The sequence below is a fragment of the Monopterus albus genome, unplaced genomic scaffold (genome assembly GCF_001952655.1).
Source record: "Monopterus albus unplaced genomic scaffold, M_albus_1.0 scaffold321.1, whole genome shotgun sequence".
In the NCBI taxonomy this organism is placed as follows: Eukaryota; Metazoa; Chordata; class Actinopteri; order Synbranchiformes; family Synbranchidae; genus Monopterus; species Monopterus albus.
This window is the reverse complement of record NW_018128201.1, coordinates 42,396-63,087: the sequence shown is the minus strand read 5'-3', so window position 1 is coordinate 63,087 and position 20,692 is coordinate 42,396. Positions and strand designations below refer to the sequence as shown.

General features: G+C 39.9%; 1 protein-coding gene across 1 annotated transcript in view; it reads right to left on the bottom strand.

The window, feature by feature from the left end:
* The window catches only part of LOC109974132 (collagen alpha-1(XX) chain-like), a 34,332-nt gene extending 15,283 nt beyond the window's left edge, over nt 1–19,049 (bottom strand). The window contains 16 exon segments of the mRNA XM_020624164.1: nt 279–405; nt 799–938; nt 1,145–1,274; nt 2,173–2,318; nt 3,685–3,814; nt 5,261–5,433; nt 5,588–5,746; nt 6,041–6,205; nt 6,277–6,396; nt 7,053–7,220; nt 7,868–8,062; nt 9,087–9,257; nt 11,233–11,376; nt 13,820–13,924; nt 15,536–15,652; nt 18,971–19,049. Of these exon segments, the coding sequence (XP_020479820.1) occupies nt 279–405; nt 799–938; nt 1,145–1,274; nt 2,173–2,318; nt 3,685–3,814; nt 5,261–5,433; nt 5,588–5,746; nt 6,041–6,205; nt 6,277–6,396; nt 7,053–7,220; nt 7,868–8,062; nt 9,087–9,257; nt 11,233–11,376; nt 13,820–13,924; nt 15,536–15,638 (2,176 nt within the window). The 5' untranslated portion in view covers nt 15,639–15,652; nt 18,971–19,049.
* Nucleotides 19,050–20,692: the final 1,643 nt, after the last annotated feature.

Here is a 20,692-nt window from a genome sequence, read left to right as displayed (position 1 = left end):
TCAAAGAAATCTACAACCCCAAATCAGAATGTTTTTGGAATATGTTGCAGGCATCAGAACTGAAATGAGAGTTTACTTTGAACAAAAAATAAAACTGATGAGGTATCACATCAAATAATGTGCTGCTGTATTGTTTTCAATGTAATACAAGACAGATGATTTCCAAATCACTGTTTTTGATTTTACATACTGTCCCAACTTCTTCTGATTTTGGGGTTGTAGATGAAGTCTTCAAGCACAAACACTTGACATGTATTAATACATACAGTATGTCTTACATGTGGTGATGTTACTGGTGAGTGCTGCAGACAGGCCTTGTGGGTAGAGAGACTGGACTGAAACCAGGTATCTGGACAGAGAGGACAGGTTCTGTATCAGCACTGAGTTCGGCCCTGCTACGTCCACCTGGAAAGAGATTTCATAGGAATGACTGAAACAGACCCCAAACAAACTACAGCCTCCAAAATGATGAATCAGCATCCCCTGAGAAGAGTGAACGGTAACTGAATACTACAACCCTCATGAAGGAAGGATTTATTGATGGACCTTTGGATTAACACGACTTAGTTTTAGCTAGATGTACCTAATAAATTGCTTTGAACAGTTATCCATGAAAAAAATACAGCCAATTATTATGGATATTACAGGCGGCACAGGTCAGCGTGTGCTTAGACTGCCAGCTGGTGATATCGTAAAACTTAAGCATAACTGTAATAATGTCTAACAGTCAATATGCAACATCAGTTTTTAGAAACAGATTTGTTTGTAATTTGACACCAATATATTCTGATTATTTACCTGCTTGACGTCGCTGCCGTGGTTGGTGCTGTAGGTGATTCTGTGGCCGGGGATGTCCACAGCTCCGGGCACCCAGCTGACCGTCAGCATGCTGTGGGTGACCACTGGGAACTGAACGCTCATTGGTGGTGGGAGAGGAACTGCAGCGGGGTGGACAGCGAAATAAAAGGTGAGGGAAGAAAAGATGGAACACTAATAATTAGCCATTGCATTGAAGGGAATGCCTTTGTTTCTGTGCTAGAGATGTTGAATACAGACAAAATTAGGAGAAAAGAGAAAAAGATAGCGTGACAGCGATAAGAATTCCAGACAAAAAGGAAAATGGAATAATAAAAAGGTGTCTTACACGTAGTGGCAACCGCAGTGACAGGGTCACTGGGCTCCTCATCGTAAAGAGCGTACAGAGTGACGGAGTAGTCTGTTGCTGACAGTAAACCTGTCAGCTCCACCATGGTTTGGTCTGCACTGAATTTCTCCTGCAGCCATACAAACACAAAATACAAAAAGGTATGTAAGACTTCAATACCTGTGAAATCTCGCATTACTGAACATTTGAATGCTACAGTGGCATCACAGTGGCGTGGTGATTAGCGCCGTCGCCTCACAGCAAGAAGGTTTCAGCCAACCCGGGGCCTTTCTGTGTGGAGTCTGCATGTTGTCCCTGTGTCTGCATGGGTTCTCTCCCAGTACTCCGGCTTCCTCCCACAGTTCAAAGACATGTAGCTTAGGTTGACTGGTGACTCTAAATTGCCCCTAGGAGTGAGTGTGAGTGTGTGTGGATGTTTGTCTACATGTCAGCCCTGTGACAGACTTTTGACCTGTCCAGGGTGGACCCTGCCTCTTGCACAGTGTCAGCTGGGATCAGCTGCACCCCATGACCCTATTCAGGAATAAGCGATATAGATAATGGATGGATGGATGGATGAATGCTACAGTTTCTAAAGAGGGGATGAGAAATCCTCTGTGGTGAGACATGTTAAATAAGTAACACATTCCACACTGGACTTGTCCTTCACAGTGATACAGGTGATGTAGAAAATATGTTATTGAACACTCAAGACTTTGCAAACTTTGTATGGAATTTGTAATGTAGCATATGGTAGTGTTTTGAGGTTGTTTAACATTGTGGTGCTCTGATAATGTTTCTCCTCTTTTGTCAGTGTTGCTGATAGACATGTTGACCTATTTGTAATGCGATGACTAGGTCAGGTGACCATGCTTGGATATTCAAAACGGTTAAACAGCACTTTGTTTGAGATACTGGTGAAGATGTATAAAAAAAAAAATAAAGACAAAAGCTTAGAAGAGGATGTTTAGCCTCTGTATTTTTTGGACAGTGTGCGGATCCTCTGACAGAGCATAAAATGTTCTTACCTCCTTGGCGTCGTCAGGCTCTCCATGGTTGAGTGCTGAGTACAAGATCATGTATTGCGTCGCACCAGGTGCTGCGCCCCAGTTTACTCGCAGCATGCTGAAAGAAGAAGGAGTCACCTCCAGGTTGGCAGGCATGGCCAAGGGCACTGAGTGAGAGGGCCAGGAAGAGAAAAGAAAGGATGATGAGAACAAAGAAACATCAGAACTGGTTTTACAGCCTGCAAAGTGCTGATGTTGAGCACATTCTGTAATCTAGTGATGATTCAAGGCTCTCTAGAAACATAGTCTATCACATTTGCTGCTAGTTGAGTAACCAACAGACGTTCAGCAGCGACTGCAGTCTATTTCTTGGCCAATTATAATATATAATTCCACTTGTTTCCTCCTTGGGCCTCTTTTGGGGTAATTTAGAAAAAGTCGAGAACAGAGTGAAATCTATCATTTCTCTCATAGAATGGAGACGTTTTACATGAAAGCAACAAGGGAACAAAGAGACCAATTGTACACACCCTGTTACTTTCACTGAGGGGGATAAAATGGGTTCATTCTTGAACATGGTATATATACTTTAGAGGACGCCTGGAGTCTCAAAGCAGGATACTGGCATTTTAGGAAATTCACTTATTTGCTGTCTTACAGAGACAAATGGAAAAAAATCAATTAAAATGTTTTCTCTGTACCTTCCATATAGATGTAACTTGGTATGGAAGAGACCAGGTCAACTCTGTGTGGAACACATGCACTGGTGACAACCGTCTTAAATATGTATTAAACTGAATTTGGTGCAATTAGATTTTTTTGTATATAACATTGTCAAAGTAAGTGAGCGGGGCTTCAGTGCTGTGCTAACAATTCACACAAGCTACAAAAAACACATACTGTAGTAACACTGAATCTGTGCCCTGCTGAGTCACAGACATGACTTCTGTTCCACGATTAGGTGCTTTTAAAACATATTCCTCTTGGCAGTTCTTTTACTTAAATACAGTACAACCCTACCACAAGAAAATGTCATGGACAACTACTGACAAATATGACAAACACACTACAACCAAAATGGTAAAAAACAGAATGTCATCCTGTTTGTTTCACAAAGAAATGTAGCAGCACAGCAGCGCTCTAAAATATCACAAATAATGACAAAAGCTAACGATAGTGCACAAAGAAGAAGAAGAAAGCAACAATCTACTCTTTGTAATTGTAAAACTGCAACCAGCAAATTGCTTTGGTGTTATTAAATGATAAGGCTATCAATATTCTATATTGCTACATACACCATTTTCAGAAAAGTTGGGATATTTTCCAAAATGCAATAAAAACTAAAATCTGTGATGTGTGATTCAGTTATTTCACTGACCAACTTAATTGTATTTTTAAAATACAAATAATTTAGAATTTGAAGCCTGCAACAGTGCTGAGAAAAAGTGCAAGTTTAATTTAATTAATTCAGTTTTGACTAAGATACATTCAAACACAACTGTGTAACCGATGACCAAACAAAGTTAGTCTTACATGTGGTGACAGTTCCTCTGAGTGCTGGGCCAACATTGTCCTTATACACAGGAAAGATGGACACGTGGTACAGCGTCTGAGCGGAGAGGCCTTCCAGCAGCACAGTGGACTCCGAGCCGACCAGCACCACCTAGACACAAAACATTGCTTACAGTCAGATGAAGAAATCCACACAACTCCAACACTTGTTGTTTGAGATTCTGGTATTATAAAAAGTAGGACCACATCATTTTTCAGTTTGAACACAAAACTGCAAAAAGGTCTTGCATTACGCACAATTAATGATTAATGGAATTAATAGAAACTGCTGGAGAAGTATCACTGGCTAATTAAATGTGGTAGATAAAATATATTTACACACAATATATTACTGTAAGATTATACACATATTAACTTATTTACAAAAAGACCCACATAGAATATATATAAATGTTAATATATTTTTGGCACAATTAATACATTTTCATTACATGAATCAACTTCCCATTAAATATCCCAATGCACTGTCTGCAATTCAGTATAAGTCAAGTTTATTTATATAGTACCTTTAAAGACCAATAGTCAAAAAGTGCTTCACAGAAAAGTAAAAATACAAGTATACATCTTATAAAATAGCAATACGTTCCTAAAAGCTACAACAGAATGAGAGCACTCCTCAAAAGCCATTTTAAAAACAATGTGTGTTCCGACTCTATGTAAAAGAACATGCATTAGGTAGTGGCCTTACTTTTTACTGATTATTCTTGAGACACAAGGTATGATTTACTGAAGAGGACACACAATGTGTTTAACTTCTTTTGACCTCTCTCTCATAGCTGTAGCATTGTCTGAGCTGAAAGAACTGTGTTTTTTTCTGTTGAAATCAAACACACACTTCTCCCAGAATGTTACATCCACCACCCATCCATCCATCCATCTTCTTAGGCTGGGTCAGTGTGGCCATCTTCTCTCCCACTGTGATACAGAGTTGATTGCAGAACAGAGTCTGGTGTGCAGGAGTGTGAGTGGTGATGCACCAGCTGCTATTCATCTGCCATAATACCTCCTATTGATACTCTGTGGTGCCTCCATCATGCTGCTAGACTGTAGTCTCAGCTACCAAATCCATTAGTGCTCTACATTTACATCTTCTTGTTTGTTATTTTGTTCTAACTCAGTATACTTGTCTGTTCTGGCTAGATTAACATCCGTTCCATCCAGGTTTCTTGCCTGGTCTCTGTTCCCCTGGCTCCGGCTCTTTGGCATCTATTCTCAGCCTGTTCTCCAGCTGGAAGCTAGCCTGTGCCTCTGCCTCTCTCCCAGTGACCCACTACTTTACCCCACTCAGCCACCAGCCTTTCATCAAAATTCCATTTTTAATTGTAATAAACCTGCCTTGCTCCATCATCTGCCTTCTGCATCTGGGTTTGTTTCCACTCCGTAACACAGTACTGGATTATGATGTTAAACACAACGTGGAAGCTGCTGAAATCTGCCATTCTTCTGCAAGTTCTGCAAGTCTTCTTTTGTTTATATAAGTCTGTTTCTCTATGATTACCTAATGTGGTATTAATTTATGTGAGCTGACGTTTCTGACCTCCTGGGGACTCTGACCCTCTGCGCTGTGGTAAACCACTCTGTACTGCTGGACTGGCTTAGCAGGATTGGTCCAATGGAGCTTCACTTCTCTGGAGCCCAGGTCAGAGAAGCGGAGATCAGTAGGACTGGGGTAGGAGAGGACTGGGTCTGCTGTGGGCCCAGGCTCCATTCCTAAAGACACAGCCACAAGGGATTAGCAATGAGATACTGTATCATTTGGCAACCAAATAACCTGCAGTCAAAAAAATAGTCTGCATTTCATGTGTGTGAGATGAGCTGGCTAGAAGACAGACAGACAGAGAGTCAGATGCAATAAAGAGATTACGTTTTGCAATGCTACGGTCCTCTATCCTCCCACACAGGATGTGAACCAGTCGTGCCACCAGTTTGCTGAGCAGAGGGAAGTCATTGACATTGTAAACGTTCAGATCCACCGGTTCTGATGCAACTTGTCTCAACTCGGCTTCATCGGCGTTCTTCACACCTGAGTATCACAAAGGTAAAACATAGTTTAACCTACTTAGCACAAAAAAAGCATTTAGAACCAAATACCGCATATCAAAGAGAAAACTACAGAACTGTATCACTTAACAATAATCAAACCACATTATTCTTTAACAAGCAGCACTCCTGTCATGTCCCAGAGACTGAGAACACAAACTAAGTCCAGTTTGATGATAGTACCAGGGTGCACAGAAATGGAGGGGATGGATGTGATTGGATAAATGAAGACATGAACCCCAAAAAAGTGCTAAAAAGTAAAATTATGGCGGCTCACCTACAGCGATGATCTCCACGCCAGCATTCTTCAGCCGACTTGCTGCAGAAATGGCATCATCCTGAGATTTCCCATCAGTCAACAAGACCAGGAAAAATTGTGCTTCTGATCTTGCTCCTACCTCAGGTCTCATGTTCTCCTCCATGACATGGAGCAGTGCTTGGCCTGGAAGTGGATGTATGCTGACCCACTGACAGACATACTGTTTGAAGGCACACTGTGTCATGAGGGTTTACCTGTAAATGTGTTTCCTCCCTTATAGCGGAAGTTCCTTACTGCCTCCAGCAGCTGGTCTTTAGTGGTGAAGTTGTTGAGATGCCATTCTGTGCGGGGGTCCCCACTGTACTGGGTTAGACCTGAGACAAAAACACATCATCACAAGGCAATTTCCGATGTGGAAGGGTGTTAAAGTAACATATGTTACTTTAAGTGGCTCATTTGAACATTCTTGGGGTTTTGTTTTGTTTTGTTTGTCTTCACCTTCTGTTGGTAATAAAGAGCTATTTAATCACAAGCTCATACAATGAATGGGCAGTTTATTAGGTACACCTAGCTAAAACTTAGTCAGCCTAATTTACCTGCAATAAATCTTCCCTTAACAAAGGTGATAATGTTCAGTTTTTGTTAGAACCATTTCAGAGAGGTGTTGACTCAGCTGTATGGTCATTTTGGTGGCTGCAGTTCAACTGTACTGCATTATACAGTGAGCTGTTTCTGTTATTTAGCCTAGCCTCATAAAAATAAATGAGATTAAATACATATTTATGAATAAACTGAGCTGTAGCAAAGCAATATTAAAGTCATAATGATCAATGTTGTAACACACTTGTTTAAAAAAAGCCAAAACATACACATTATGTCTGTCATCAGTTATTGTATATCCCTTAAACAATTTGCACTTTGTAGTGAGCTGTATGAATGTTGATGTGAATGAGACATTGTGTGGTGCTGTGTTTGCATGGAAACAACCAACAGAAGAGAAGAGGGAAGGCTTCACCACTCAGATCCTCACCAATCTGAATGTGATTCGGTCCGATGTGGAAGGGTGTCACAAGGCCCTCCAAGAAGTCTCTGACCCGCCTGAAATTGGTGCGTCCGATACTCCAGGAGCCGTCCACAAGCAACATGATGTCTGCTGCTGCACTGCTGTCACACTGAAATTGTTTCCTTGGAGACACTCCTTAATAAAAGGAAATATGAACCACAAAATCTTGCACTGATCAGAGTTTGAGAGATTTTCAGAATTTATGACAAAAAGTGCTGCTTAAAGTCTCATTGTGAAACAACACCTTACTAAGACACTTTATGTGGGCTTTTCCTTCATTTGTTACCCGTCTGTACAGTAGTTAGCACAAGGGCAAAGACATGGTTTTAAATCAAGAAACAGATGGCTCTTTGCATTTAGGCAGGCAAAAAGTGTATGTGTACGTGTGTTGACATGGTGAACATGAATGTTTCCATACATGAATGTGTGTGTGATCCCTTGAATTTCAAGGGAAAAAGATGACACATCTCCCGCAGTGGAACAGGATGGCCTGTAATTATCATTCGCTTTACTTGTCCCTTCCTTGTGTAAACCCTGTCATCACATTTATACCTAACACTTACCACTCTCAAGCCTTTTGTTCTTTAACTCATAAGAAGAGTCAAGTGTGATGGCGGCGAGATGTTGTTTAAGATACCCCGCTTAACTCCCTGCTTAAAGGGAATTCTCTTAATCAGCACCATCATGTTTGGCTCATTAAAATAACAAATATCATTAAAAGTAGTAGTATGCATCGGAGTTTGTCATATTGTGTTTTTGTAACAATGGAGAGCACAGGTCACCTGTAACTGGCTGTGTAGGTGGTGACTTCCGGGGTTTCTCCTCGGCCTGTTTTCCCTGGGTCGTCCCCTGCACCTCCTTGTTCTCCATCTTAGACCGATCTCGCTCTTTTTCTGTTTTCTTCCTCCTCTTCTCTTTGGTGGGTTTCTCTGGGGCCTCATCAGGAAGCTGAGAAGGTGTTTCTATAGCTGGAGGCTCTGTAGGAAAGCAGTAATGGCAAGCACATGGGTGGAGTTACAATACGATAAGCAAAGATTGTTTAGGGAATAGTGGAGTCTGCATATGACAGGAAATCTACTGTTGACATTAGATCCATCTGACTTCCTATGCATCAAAGGGAACAGTGAGAGAAAACAATTTCCCTGCTAACACACACATTTTTTTTGCCTTTGCCTGCAAGATACAGCATCAATCATTTCTAAAACAGTCTCACACCCACCTTCCTTGTCCTTCTTCCATCTTGTCCCTGCTTTTGTTTCCTATGGTCTCTAAACATAGTTATTCCACTTACTGTTGCTGGGCTTTCATTATTGTGTGTGTGTTTGTGGTGTAGATCTGTGGAAATACAGTGTACTGTGCAAACTGTAGACACGTGTGTGCTTGCTTGTAGGTGTGTGTTGCCAACATTTCTGTGTCTCCTCTCTTTTAGTGGTATAATGATAGAGGCCATGGAAATCAGAGCACACAGAGGCAAATAATGAACAAAATCTATCTTCTCATATTATCCAGAGTTTTAGATTCTTGCACTGGTCCAGTATCATTTTCAGAAGCACCTTATGGACAAATCTCTTTGAAGCACATGATTGGTCAAGGCTACAGAATGGTGCTGAACACAGAGTATAGCTGTTGGGTTTCCACAGTTGACATCATATGTCATAGCCATTACGGGGATAAAAGCAACAATCATTCTAGTTTGACTATGATATCAAAACTCCATGTATTTATGCAGGTTGAAACTAGAGCTAAACTAACTAGAGTTTCTTCCAACTGATTTCACCACTTGTCTCCAGGAAATTATTAGATTTAAGGTTTAAAAACAGGCAAAAACTAAAGATTTTACAGCTGAGATGTTTAGTTTACCTTAAATCGTATCAGCCAGTGTAGCACTATCCCATGATGCTCTAGGAACTGCCTCTTATTTAGGTAGGATCAAAGTACTGTAATAGCACCAAGATGTGTGCGAGTGTGGATGTAGTGTTACTGTCTACTAGCACCTGCTACCTGTAGTGGTAGCAGCAGCAGTGGTGGGGTCTGGATACAGAATTGTTGGCAGGACCACCAGAGCCTCTGTTACATCGTCCAGATCTCCTGACCCTGAGCCACCTGGCAACATCTTCTTCTTTTGCTCTCGGCTGCCGCTGCGGACCATTTCGTCCTCCCACAGACTCTCCACTGGAAGAGAGACAGTGCAGCTAAGGAAAACACATACAAATAATTTGAACCAATTCATATAAATGTCACTAATATTATAATACTGTTAGCAGTACAGGCGTCTGGTGCCTTCCAAACATTTCACCCACCAGACCTTTGCCCCATTGCAATTCAATATCAACAGAATAACTTCAAAAATATAATTAAATATTTTTCATGCTAGTTTTGTGAGGCTAAACTTAGACAAAGCGATGCTTGGAGCTAAATGCTAATCCCAGCAGGTTGTACCAAAAAAAAGAAAAAAGTAGTATTTCCACTTTGGTCAAATCACTGCAGGAATGTCTGAATGCTAATGATGTAACGGCATGAATAGACAGCCTACCTATTTGCAGACTGGATTTCAGGAGGTAGCTTTGAGATCAGAGAGATAAACTGAACAAGTTAGAGGTAAAGCCAGAGCATGTTTGCTATTTGATAGTTAACTGCTTCACCAGGTCTTAGCAAATCCTTGCCTGGAGTAAAGAAACAAGATCAACAACGACAAACTGAGGGTGAAATTTCCTTAACATAGTGACCTACTATCACTAACATGCCCTTGAAATAGGTACTGGGCCCAGAGGGGGTTAAAACAAGTGGGAAAGGCGAAGACGCATCCGGAAAGAATTCCCAGACTACCATCATTCCAGCATGACAGTCAGTGTTACAAATTTCCAAGTCAACATGTTCTTCTGGCCTGCCAGGACACGCTCACCTCGGCACAGTTACCTAGTATAACCCGCACGGTTCGCAAGCTAATATGAGCCCCAGGAGAGTGTCAATAAGAGTCTAAGAATAAAGTGTTTAATATAAATTAGGGGGGAGTCAAGGGAGTAAAGGGATTCACAGTCACTGCTGTAGCAAATAACAGAAATGCCTGGAATAACCTGAGGGCCACGAAGTTTGCATAATGTGTTGCAAGTTCCCATGCAAAGCCTGAGCCACCAATCGCAGGTGAAGCATCATCATCCTTCCTTTTTTTCTCAGAAATTACCTGTTAACTTAAAACAAACTCTATAATCTGCACTAGAACACATAGTCTCAAACACCCAGCGTGGGTAGAAAGGCACTACTTAGGCCACTTCAGGGTTCCAGTGCATGTCTGAAAAAAGCTTTACTGTGTAATTTTGCTTGTAAGGTTGCTTTACCAGTAAACAAGCAGAGGTGGGCAGATTTACAACCCAGTACACAGGAAGGTCAAAACCATGCTACTTCCAGCCTGTAATCTGACTAGAGTAGGGCTACAGTAGTACTACGAGTGTGTGCGTTTATGTGGGTCAAAATGTCAATGTAACTTCCATTAAAATGACTTTGCTGTCTTGCCAAAGTCATCTGACATTACCAACTGAGTCAACAGCAGTGATGATGGTATTTCTTTTTATCTCTAGCCAGTATTGTACATCACATCATGCCTGGGGATTTTCTGGTTTCTGGTGCAACCCCACAAAAAAGAAGCATGGTTTGTGAACTCTAGTTAATTAAAGTAAAAATTTACAGTGCGCCAAAAAAATTATGATAGAACATGGCCTATTTAGATATGCAGTCATGTTCACTGTTGTTGATACAAATTCAGTACATGCCCTTAAACAACCTACGTCATACAACTGTATTCTTCCACACCCTATCTATATCTTTCCAATACTTCTCATCCTCCTGTCCTGTCTGTCTATGGCAGGTAACCTGTAAATCCATAATAAACTGTTCAACTTCAAAGTAAAGTACTTTGTCATAGCTGCTATCAGAGTAACAATGGATTTCTGTTCCCGCTCACTCAGTGGTACACCTTATTAATACAGTTTTTTTTTCCGGCACACATGGCCTCACTTGTTTTTATCTCAGTAAGCTCCTGAAGGCCATTTGTTCTCTTTGTGCTCATCTACCTCCCTCTGTCCACTGTTTTCTTCTTTCTTCTCAGTCAACCTTTTTGAATCCTCCCATCCAACCTTGCTGCATTTCTTACTGGTGAATCGTCTCTTTGCAAGAAGTTTCTCCGTTGTCCCATTTAGCACAAGGACCTGGAGGGCGTACTCCTGACGGGAGTCCAGTCCCGCCACTGTTGCCCGACCCCGTGTGGTAGTCAGCATCAGCTCTGGCTGTGGCACCTCTGGAAAAGAAGACAAGAATTTTGGTTGAGAACTGACTGCTTTGGTGTTGTACATGCTTAAGTCTAAAGGGAAAGTTAAGGTTCCTGGCATCATCTAAGGTCATTTTTAGAACAAATAAGTAGGATAAGAAAAATAAGCAGGACAGAGCCAGTATTTTAGTTTTGGCTTGAAATTTACTGCCATTACAACAAATGTTGGTGCGCTTATAATGCAGGGCACGCAAGACAATCTACACAGCCTGCTAATGAAGCCATAATATAAATAAACTATAAAAACATACATACAATAATGCTAAAGGTAGTAAGGCAGTACCAAGCTGAAATATGATAAAGGTTATCACATCACAGTTTCCACTGAAACCAAACAACTTTAAGATTTTATAAATGTCAAACATTATAGTGTCAAGGAAATTTAAACTCTTATACTTTCAAGAGATATTCTCCCATGGACATTTCTCTCTCCTCAAGTCTATGATCCTCTCTTTTTTTTTTTTTACTATTCTCAATTTTCACAATTCTCAATTTTTCACTATTAAACTGAAGGCTATCATTGCTGCACCAGCTTACAAGATCAGACACCTCCCACATACTGTATTATGCTGATTCATCTGATCTTGTTATTAACCCAACCATAGCTAATTTAATTTTTCAGCAGTCACCATAGTGTCCAGTCATTTCTATATAAAGAATAACACAGTGGCAGCAGCTCTGACCAGGCACTGTGTTAGCTGTAAATAGCTTAGTGTTTAACCACTTGCTACGTACATATTACATCATTTCTACCTCATTTTAATCTTCCTAATTATTTTACCTGAACTTCTAAATATTCTTACAGTAATTAAAAATACACCACAGCCTTAGTTGTCTCTTTGCTCTCATATCATTTGTCACATTTCATATTTGACTGTTTTCTCAATGTTGTTTTTTGTATTGTGAAAGTAAACGCCATTTTATTGTAACACAATATATTTTAAAACTTTATGACATAATAAGAAATGAGGCATTGATGGCCCTCATTCTCTACAATCTAGTTACCTGGTCTGGGTCAGATCAGCTTCTGCACATGTTTCCCCAAGATGCAAAAGTCAGCATGTAAGCAATAAAGTGAACAACATATTTTCCAGCATAAACACTGCAGGTCTAACTGCAGCTGTACTCTAAACAGTGGAATGCAGCGTGCTGTTCTGTCTGTTTATGTACACCCAGAGTAATATCAACCTTAAATACAGTGAAGCTAAATCTTAGTAGGGAAGTTTTCAGCAACTTCATGTGTAATCCCTCTTTTCATTCTTTCTGAAAGTTGTCTAAGCCCCCGTCTGTGTCTCTTCTAGACCTGCCTGGGCTTAACTGCACAGTGTGGAATGGGAGATATGAGGGTGACAAAGAGAAACTAATATTAAGACGTTAGTGGGGCAGGAGGAATGTGTACAGCTGTGAAGAAAGAGGGGAGGACAGGCAGCTTGCCATCACTTGTGAAACACGAGCTGACACATTCAGTCTGGATTACACCAAGATGAAAGTCACTTTCACACCATATTTAAAATTAGAGAACGAGGAATCAAATGATGATGTTGCAATGCATTATTTTTCTTTTTTACGTTTTCTTTAGTTTTGTAGCTGCCTGCTGAGCCAGAGGCACAGCTGCTCCTGCTTATGATGCTATCCATGGGATTCCAAAAACAAAGGATCCAAGATAAATCAGACTCCATATTTATTAAGGGTCCCAGAGCAGGAAACTTGGCCTGCTCAGCCAGACGTTATTAGAGAGACACAATCAGGCTCTGAGTCACACGCTTGGGGTCCTTCATACAGTAACTGTAAATGTATGTATGTGTTACACCTGAAAGACCCAATAATTTGCAATCCCTTCCCTGCATGTGATAAACATGGTAATGGGAGTTTTGGATGTGTTGATTCAACAACAAAATGAAAAATTAATTATTTCATTTGGCTGTACAGCATGTCACTGATTGAGAAGCAGATATAAACAGCCGTCTGTGAAGAATGGCAGAATATCTCTCTACAGACTTGTCCATGCACAGGAGGATCGACTGTGGGTGGACATAAAAAAATTCTGAAAAAATAAGACTGGAATCTCACTAATGAAGAGTTTAATGATTTATTGTTTGCAGTCGGTTCTAAATATGGCCCTTCCTTTACAGTTTAATTAATCAAATGTTTCTGTTTATCAAAATAACTGGCTTTATTCTTCTTGAGCTTTGATAAAAACAAATACAGTTCTATTGAATATGATTTTAATGGTACTGAGCAGGGACGTACTCACTTTTTGTAAATGCATGTTAGAATGCCGATGAATTTGATATACTTTAAGTTAGACCATAATACTATTGTTAAGCTATGTATGTTATCAAGTAAATTTCTTCATGTAGAAATTTCACACATGGTTGCCTTCAACACTTCAATGCAGCCAGGAAAGTCTCACCTGAGATGGGTCTCACTCGGACCTTGTAGCCCTGAACGGGTCCATCAGCCTCCTTCCATTTCATCTGCAGTCTGTCCTCAGACAGGACCGTCAGCTTAAGACGACCTTAACATTCACAGAGACAGGAGAGAAGACAAAAAAATCTTCAGGTTTTGAAATGTATGAGTGTTGTCTAGTCAAAGGCTTGGGTCAGTAGGTCTCATTCTCCAAGATGCCCTAACCCCTCTCACTTCCTCCTCCCTAAATCAAAAACATCTCTTGTTTCGATATAATCTACATAATTTCCAACATGGGTTTTCTAACAAGCAGTGTCTTTCATGTTTCAATCCTCCCATCGTCCTTCCAACCCTCTCTCCAGCTGCCCCTTCATCCATCAAAGCATGCCCTGTCCTCCTCTCTGCTATAGAAACAGGAACAGGATGCTTTTGGGGACTAGAGGGTCAAAGGTTGTGCCAGAGGCACATCACAGAGTTACAGTGTGTCAGGGTTTTATATGTTCTATGTGCTGGGGAAATAGATAGAGAAGAAGATGAGGAGGGAAACGGAAGGAAAGTAGACAGAGGAGTGTAAACATGAACAGTGTGAGTCACAGAACACTGTCTTCATCACTCCTGTAGACGTATAATCCTAAAAACTCAACAGATCTTTTTCTGAATAATGTGTATGTGTTTATGTATGTATGGATGGCTGCATGCATGTATGTATGTGCTGTGCGTGTATTTCAGCCAGGGGCCTCTGGAGGGTCCTCATTTTCTTGGGTGCCTGACAGAGGAGCAGACAGGGTCTGATGGGGATTTAAAGAGACCGGGGTCAAGGTCTAACAGACCCACTAATAAAAACACATTTTCCAGGCAGGCAGGCGTATAATACACAAGCACAGTAGCTGTGTTATACTCCCTGATTTGTGGAGTAAAAGCAGCTGGTTGTGACTGTAATTCTTTAGTTCAGTACTGAAATAGTAAGGCATTGAGTGATTTCTTAAAACATGATTTTCTTAAAAAACAAACAAACAAAAAACAATAAAGTAATGCAGACATTGCAAAATTCTCAAAAGTAGGTTAAAATTATGCTTTTCACTGTGATGTATTGTTCCTATAGACCACCACTAGAAAATACGTGTAAACAGACTGTGCACTAAATGTGGCAAACTAGAACAAGAAACGTTCAACTGTAAACAATAAAGTAAATAGTAAATTATAACTATTAAGGTGAAAATTAGACTATAGTATATGTGGATATGTATATTAATATACATAAAATGATGTTTGAGATATTATGACATAATGCTACTGCCTCTGGTAAAGCATTTTCTTTGAAAATATATAGTAGGTAGCTAACAAGCTAGCAATGCTAGCAATTTCTCTCCTTATGAAAAAAAAAAAGAAAAGAATAAAGCTATTGCCAGTTTACATAAAGATTCATTTCATAACATCTGACAATGCAAAAAAAAAAAAAACACCATACAAGAAGATTAAAATGACATCATGTTGGGCTTAGCGTCAGTGCTAACACTTCCATTTAATCAATAGCAATGTTAGATAAATCTTGTAGCTAAACGACATCTGCCATCAAAAGCTAACTACAATACAACGTCTGTTTTTCTATATCCTGTGAGGACCCTGCTACCATTCTCTGCTACTTCAGCCCCTTCATCCAAAGTTGTGTATGTGACATATTCTCAAAGGGCTATATAATATTGGTCAAGAAAGACACTACCTTGGCCATGGACCCCTGAGGACAGCAGCAGGACGACACTGAGCAGGATACACACCATTAGCCAGAAAGATGATGAAGATGAAGCGGAGAGGTGAGGAGACATGAGACAGGTGGAGCCTGGAAACACAAAAAATTAAAGCATTCAAAATATGACTGAACTGTTATTTGTATGTATTTATATTTATCATACATAAAGTGAATTACTTTGTGTGAAAACTTGTTGAACAGAAAATTGATTAGCAACCATTTTAATGCCTGAGTAATCAAAGAAGTAATTTTTTAAAGCAAAAATTACAAAAATTAACCCGTTTCAGTTTCTTAAAAATGAGAATTGGTGATTTTTGTTTTTTTCCATGATAGCCAACTGAATAGGGTATGTTTGGGTTCTGGACTGCTGCAGTCTGAATATGTTGACTTGCAGCATTATACATTATATTCTGATGTTGTATAAACTATCATCAGTAATAAACTACTGATTAATTAAACATAAAATAATTAAAATCAATTCTGCTATTTTGGAAAGGTCCACTGGACTCTGAATAGGCCTCATAACAGGTGGTAGATAAAATTGTTTTTTAAAATTTCATTTTGGTGAAAAGAAACAACATTTTTTTTTTTTTTTTTTACCTGGCACCAACATATCCTGTCACTTTTTCCCATGGGAACTGTTTTACAACTCACAGTACAGGTGTTTCTGTGACTCTTTCTATTACAGACCCTCTAATGTTACACAGCTAATGACACACACACACTGGGTTGTAATGTAACAAACATGCACCTCTTTAAGGGGTCATATATGGATGACCTGCAACTTCTTACTTCTAAACTATGACAAAACTGAAGTTATTGTGCTTGGGCCTGAAAACCTTAGAAATCTGCTGTCTAATCATATAGTTACTTTAGATGACATAGCTCTTGCCTCCAGTACTACTGTGAGGAACCTTGGAGTCATCTTTGATCAGAATATGTCCTTTAAATCACACATAAACCAAGTCTCTACATCTGCCTTCTTTCACCTGCGCAATATTGCAAAAATCAGGAGCATCCTGTCTCAAAGTGATGATGAAAAACTGGTCAATGCATTTGTCACTTCCAGGCTGGACTACTGTAACTCTTTACTATAAGTATATCCCAATAATTCCCTAAAAAGCCTCCAGTTAATCCAAAATGCTGCAGCCAGAGGACTGACAGGAACGAGCAAGAGAGATCATATCTCTCCCATATTAGCTTCTCTCCACTGGCTCCCTGTAAAAGTCAGAATAGAATTTAAAATCCTTCTCCTAACATACAAAGCCCTTAATGACAAGGCTCCATCATATCTTAAAGACCTCGTAGAGCCTTATCATCCTAACAGAGCACTTCACTCTCAGAGTGCAGGTTTACTTGTGGTTCCTAGAGTCCACAGAAGCAGAATGGGAGGCAGAGCCTTTAGCTATCAAGCATCTCTCCTATGGAACCAACTCCCAGTCTCAGTTCGGGAGGCGGACACCCTCTCTACCTTTAAGATTAGACTTAAGACGTTCCTTTTTGATAAAGCTTATAGTTAGGGCTGGATCAGGTGACCCTGAGCCTTCCCTTAGTTATGCTGCTATAGGCCTAGGCTGCTGGGGGGCCCCATGATGCTCAGAGCTGCTCTACTCCTGTCTCCTCCTTTCCTCTCTCCCTATGCTCTCTGACGAGCAGTCACCAGCCACATCGACCTGATCAGTGTTTGATTGTTGTGTCTTGTTGCTTTTCTTCTTTTGTCTCTCCTCTATCCACTCACCCCAACCGGTCGAGGCAGAAGGCCGCCCACCAAGAGCCGGGGTCTGTCGGAGGTTTCTTCCGTTAAAGGGAGTTTTTCCTCCCCACTGTCGCCAAGTGCTTGCTCAAGGGGGATTTGTTGGGTTTTCCCTCCCTAATAATAATGATAACAGTAAGGTCTAGACCTTACTTTGTAAAGTGTCCTGAGATGACTTTTGTTGTGATTTGGTGCTATACAAATAAAATTTGATTTGATATATTATGTTTTAATGCTTATTCTCTCATTAGGAAATAAGCAGGCATATGAGTGATCATAAATCAGGTTAGATGACCCAACCATCTGTATATTTCAAATGTCTGACTCCAATAAAATATTAATTTATAATTTTGCAACGCACTATAAAAATGATTGTACAGCATGCTGTGTGGGCTAAAGCTCTTCAGAAAACAAGGGCAAAAAATATGACATTTTCATTGTGAATAAGAACATTGTTCAACACACTGCAGGCTGATGAATGCTCCAGTTACAGTAACTGTCTGGTAGCTCAGCTATGATATTGGAGCTTAAAGACCCTGCACTAGGATTAACTGCCAGTTTCACCACTGCTAATCTTCTGAGTCATGTTTTTTTTTTTAATAAACTCAATTATCTAATGTGAAAAATGTTATATTAATTATTTAATGCTGATATTGGTCTGGTTGCCTGACTATCTATCAGTAGATTAGCATGGTCTCAGGTCAGATTCATAATTCATTTTCTAAAACCTTTCCTGCCCTTGGAGTGACCTCACTGAGAAAATGTAAAACAGCCTGAACTCTAGTCAACCCCAGCAAGCATGCAGGCAGCCTACTGATGAAGGGACAAAAGATCAATGTGCAACACTCAAAATTATGATTTTATTTTGAGCTCAATAATGTCATATGACTGATAGTTGGTTTTCTAAAATTGGCATATTTGTTTGGCATTTATATCCATAAACAGGTTTTAGTTAACTAAAAATGTATCATATTGCACATATGTATTGAGTATTAGGCTAATTAATTAATTAGTTGGAAACTTTATTGCTCACATGGCAGAAATGCATCTTTGGTTTCACCAAACTAAAATGTATTTATTGATTTTTTTTTGTCAATAACAAATAGTCCTCCTGTGGGCACCCATAAGTGAAGACTTGTGTAACAGACAATGGATGCTAATAGAACCCAGTTATAATAGGCCTATTGTTATATCTTCATAAAAACCATTTAATCTTGTGAAAAATGCTGCACATTAATAAATACTTTAAAATGTCCTTATTGCTGCATACAACTACATTATAATCTAGTATAAACCGTTAGATTTTTGTTTTACTGCTTAGGCTTTAAATGTAGTATTACCCCCAGAAGCAGTTTTTATTGACAACTGTAATATATACAGAAATGTTGTTGATATCGATTTTAATTAATTATAAGGAATGCAATTATTGAATTCTTATACTTAAGTGTAGTCTGTGGCCACATGTGCTCCTTCCCCAGGTAAGATTTTTTTAAACAACAGTCTGGAACAATGGACGGTGGCAAGTAGACTTTACAGGTAAGCCCATTTTAGTCTTTTACATAAATCATCAGGACTTTTAGAGAACAAAACCACACATAACCACAGTGGCACAACTACTTCTCTCGCCTCCTTGGAGCAGCCAGGTGAAGTCTTACCTGGCTATTTGGTGAGTCCGGGTTGTTCCTTCCAGCAGACTCCACACAGCATTCCAGAGGTGGGATGTCAGTCTCCGCCAGCTCCGCTAAACTGTGAAGCAGCTCCCCCCTCTTCAGGTTCTATCTGAGCTCCTCCGGGTGAAATCTGAGAAGCAAGGCGGGGACTCCAGAGCAAACACACCCAGCAGTACAAGCGCACACTTTGCATACATCACTTGCCCCGTGGGACCTTAGCTGTTTGGTGCTATTTAACCATATAATGCGTGTCACCTAATACAGTGGCTGATAAATTTAAGGAAAGTTTTTTTTTTTTTTAATGCAGGTGATGCTGATTCTTTTCACCACTTGTAGGACACTGGCAACAACAGATGTACTCTGCACAATAACAGCACTATTTCAGTTATGACAGGGAGGAAAGAAGTAGGAGTCTACATGTTTCAGCACTCTTCCAGCTATAAATGTAGTACTTGATTAGTAGTTCATTCAATTTATACTGTGTTAAATACATCATCAGGAGAAATATCATTTTTAACTTCATTTTATTTCTCAAAGTATTGGAACAATGCTTTACAGAAAATCCTGACAAAAGTGGCATTTCTGACTAAAAGGTGGGTGCATCAGGTACCACAAGCTTAATCATGGTGGATTCAGAAAATAGCTCTTTAAAGTTGTTTTATAGGCTGCTGACAGTCACAAGGCACTTTAGGGTACAGTCATTGTACATCTCTTCAGCCAATGGGTCAAAACGATGGAGACCACTGATTATCATTACCATTATTTTGAGGCCTTAACTTCAAGACATCATAGAGAAGATCCCTACAGTTGAAACACTCAAGACAGTCAATCAACAAAAAAAAAACTTCAGTAATTTTAATAATTGATTAATCATACAAGTTGCTTTTCAAGTGAGGATTTGCTGCTTTTCTTTGTCTAACATGATAGATACTGAATTGTGATGTCATTTTCTTCTCCATTTGTCAAAAAAGTAAGTTGCGAATTTACAGATGAATGGTCAAACAGATCTCACTGACCTGTTTATATTGAACTGGATGTAGCTTTGATAACTCAGCCTCACAAAGAAGAACAGCAAAGCTATCTGCAGAAATAGAATTCTGAGGAAATATATTCAATGTTAATCTGGTTTTTACTCAAATTTAAGAATGCCAATTTCTTGGGAATCAGGCTGAACAATTAAAGAAAAGAAAGGGATGCAACAAACTCTAAGAGATTTCTCCTCAAGTCAAAAGCTTTAACAATAATATTTCTACAATGTCTTTCAGTTACTGTTAACAGCTTTGTGAAGTACACCTGTACCTGAAAAAGCACCCACTACAAGATGTAAAAGTATCCCTTTAGAGCTGAAAACCGCTCTCCCCATACATCATACCTTTTTGACATGTGCATGTACTGGCTACATTTCTGAAGCTCCCCTAAGGTAAAACATCATAATTAGTATTCCAAGGGCACAGGTAGTTACAGTACAGCCGACAAAGAGGCACTGGTCTGGCCTGAAGACATGACTGGGGGGAAGAGAGGAGCTGCAGAGACCGTATCCCCAGACAGCGTTTTTGGAAGCGCTTCTTTGATGTCACTGTTCAAATCATATGATGGAAGAGTTGGAAAGGAATGACTGCTCATATCCGGTCATGTCAGTGCAGAGTGATTTCCTGTTCCTCATCTTCATCAGCAGCCAACTCCTCTCCTTCATCTCCGTTCGTCCAC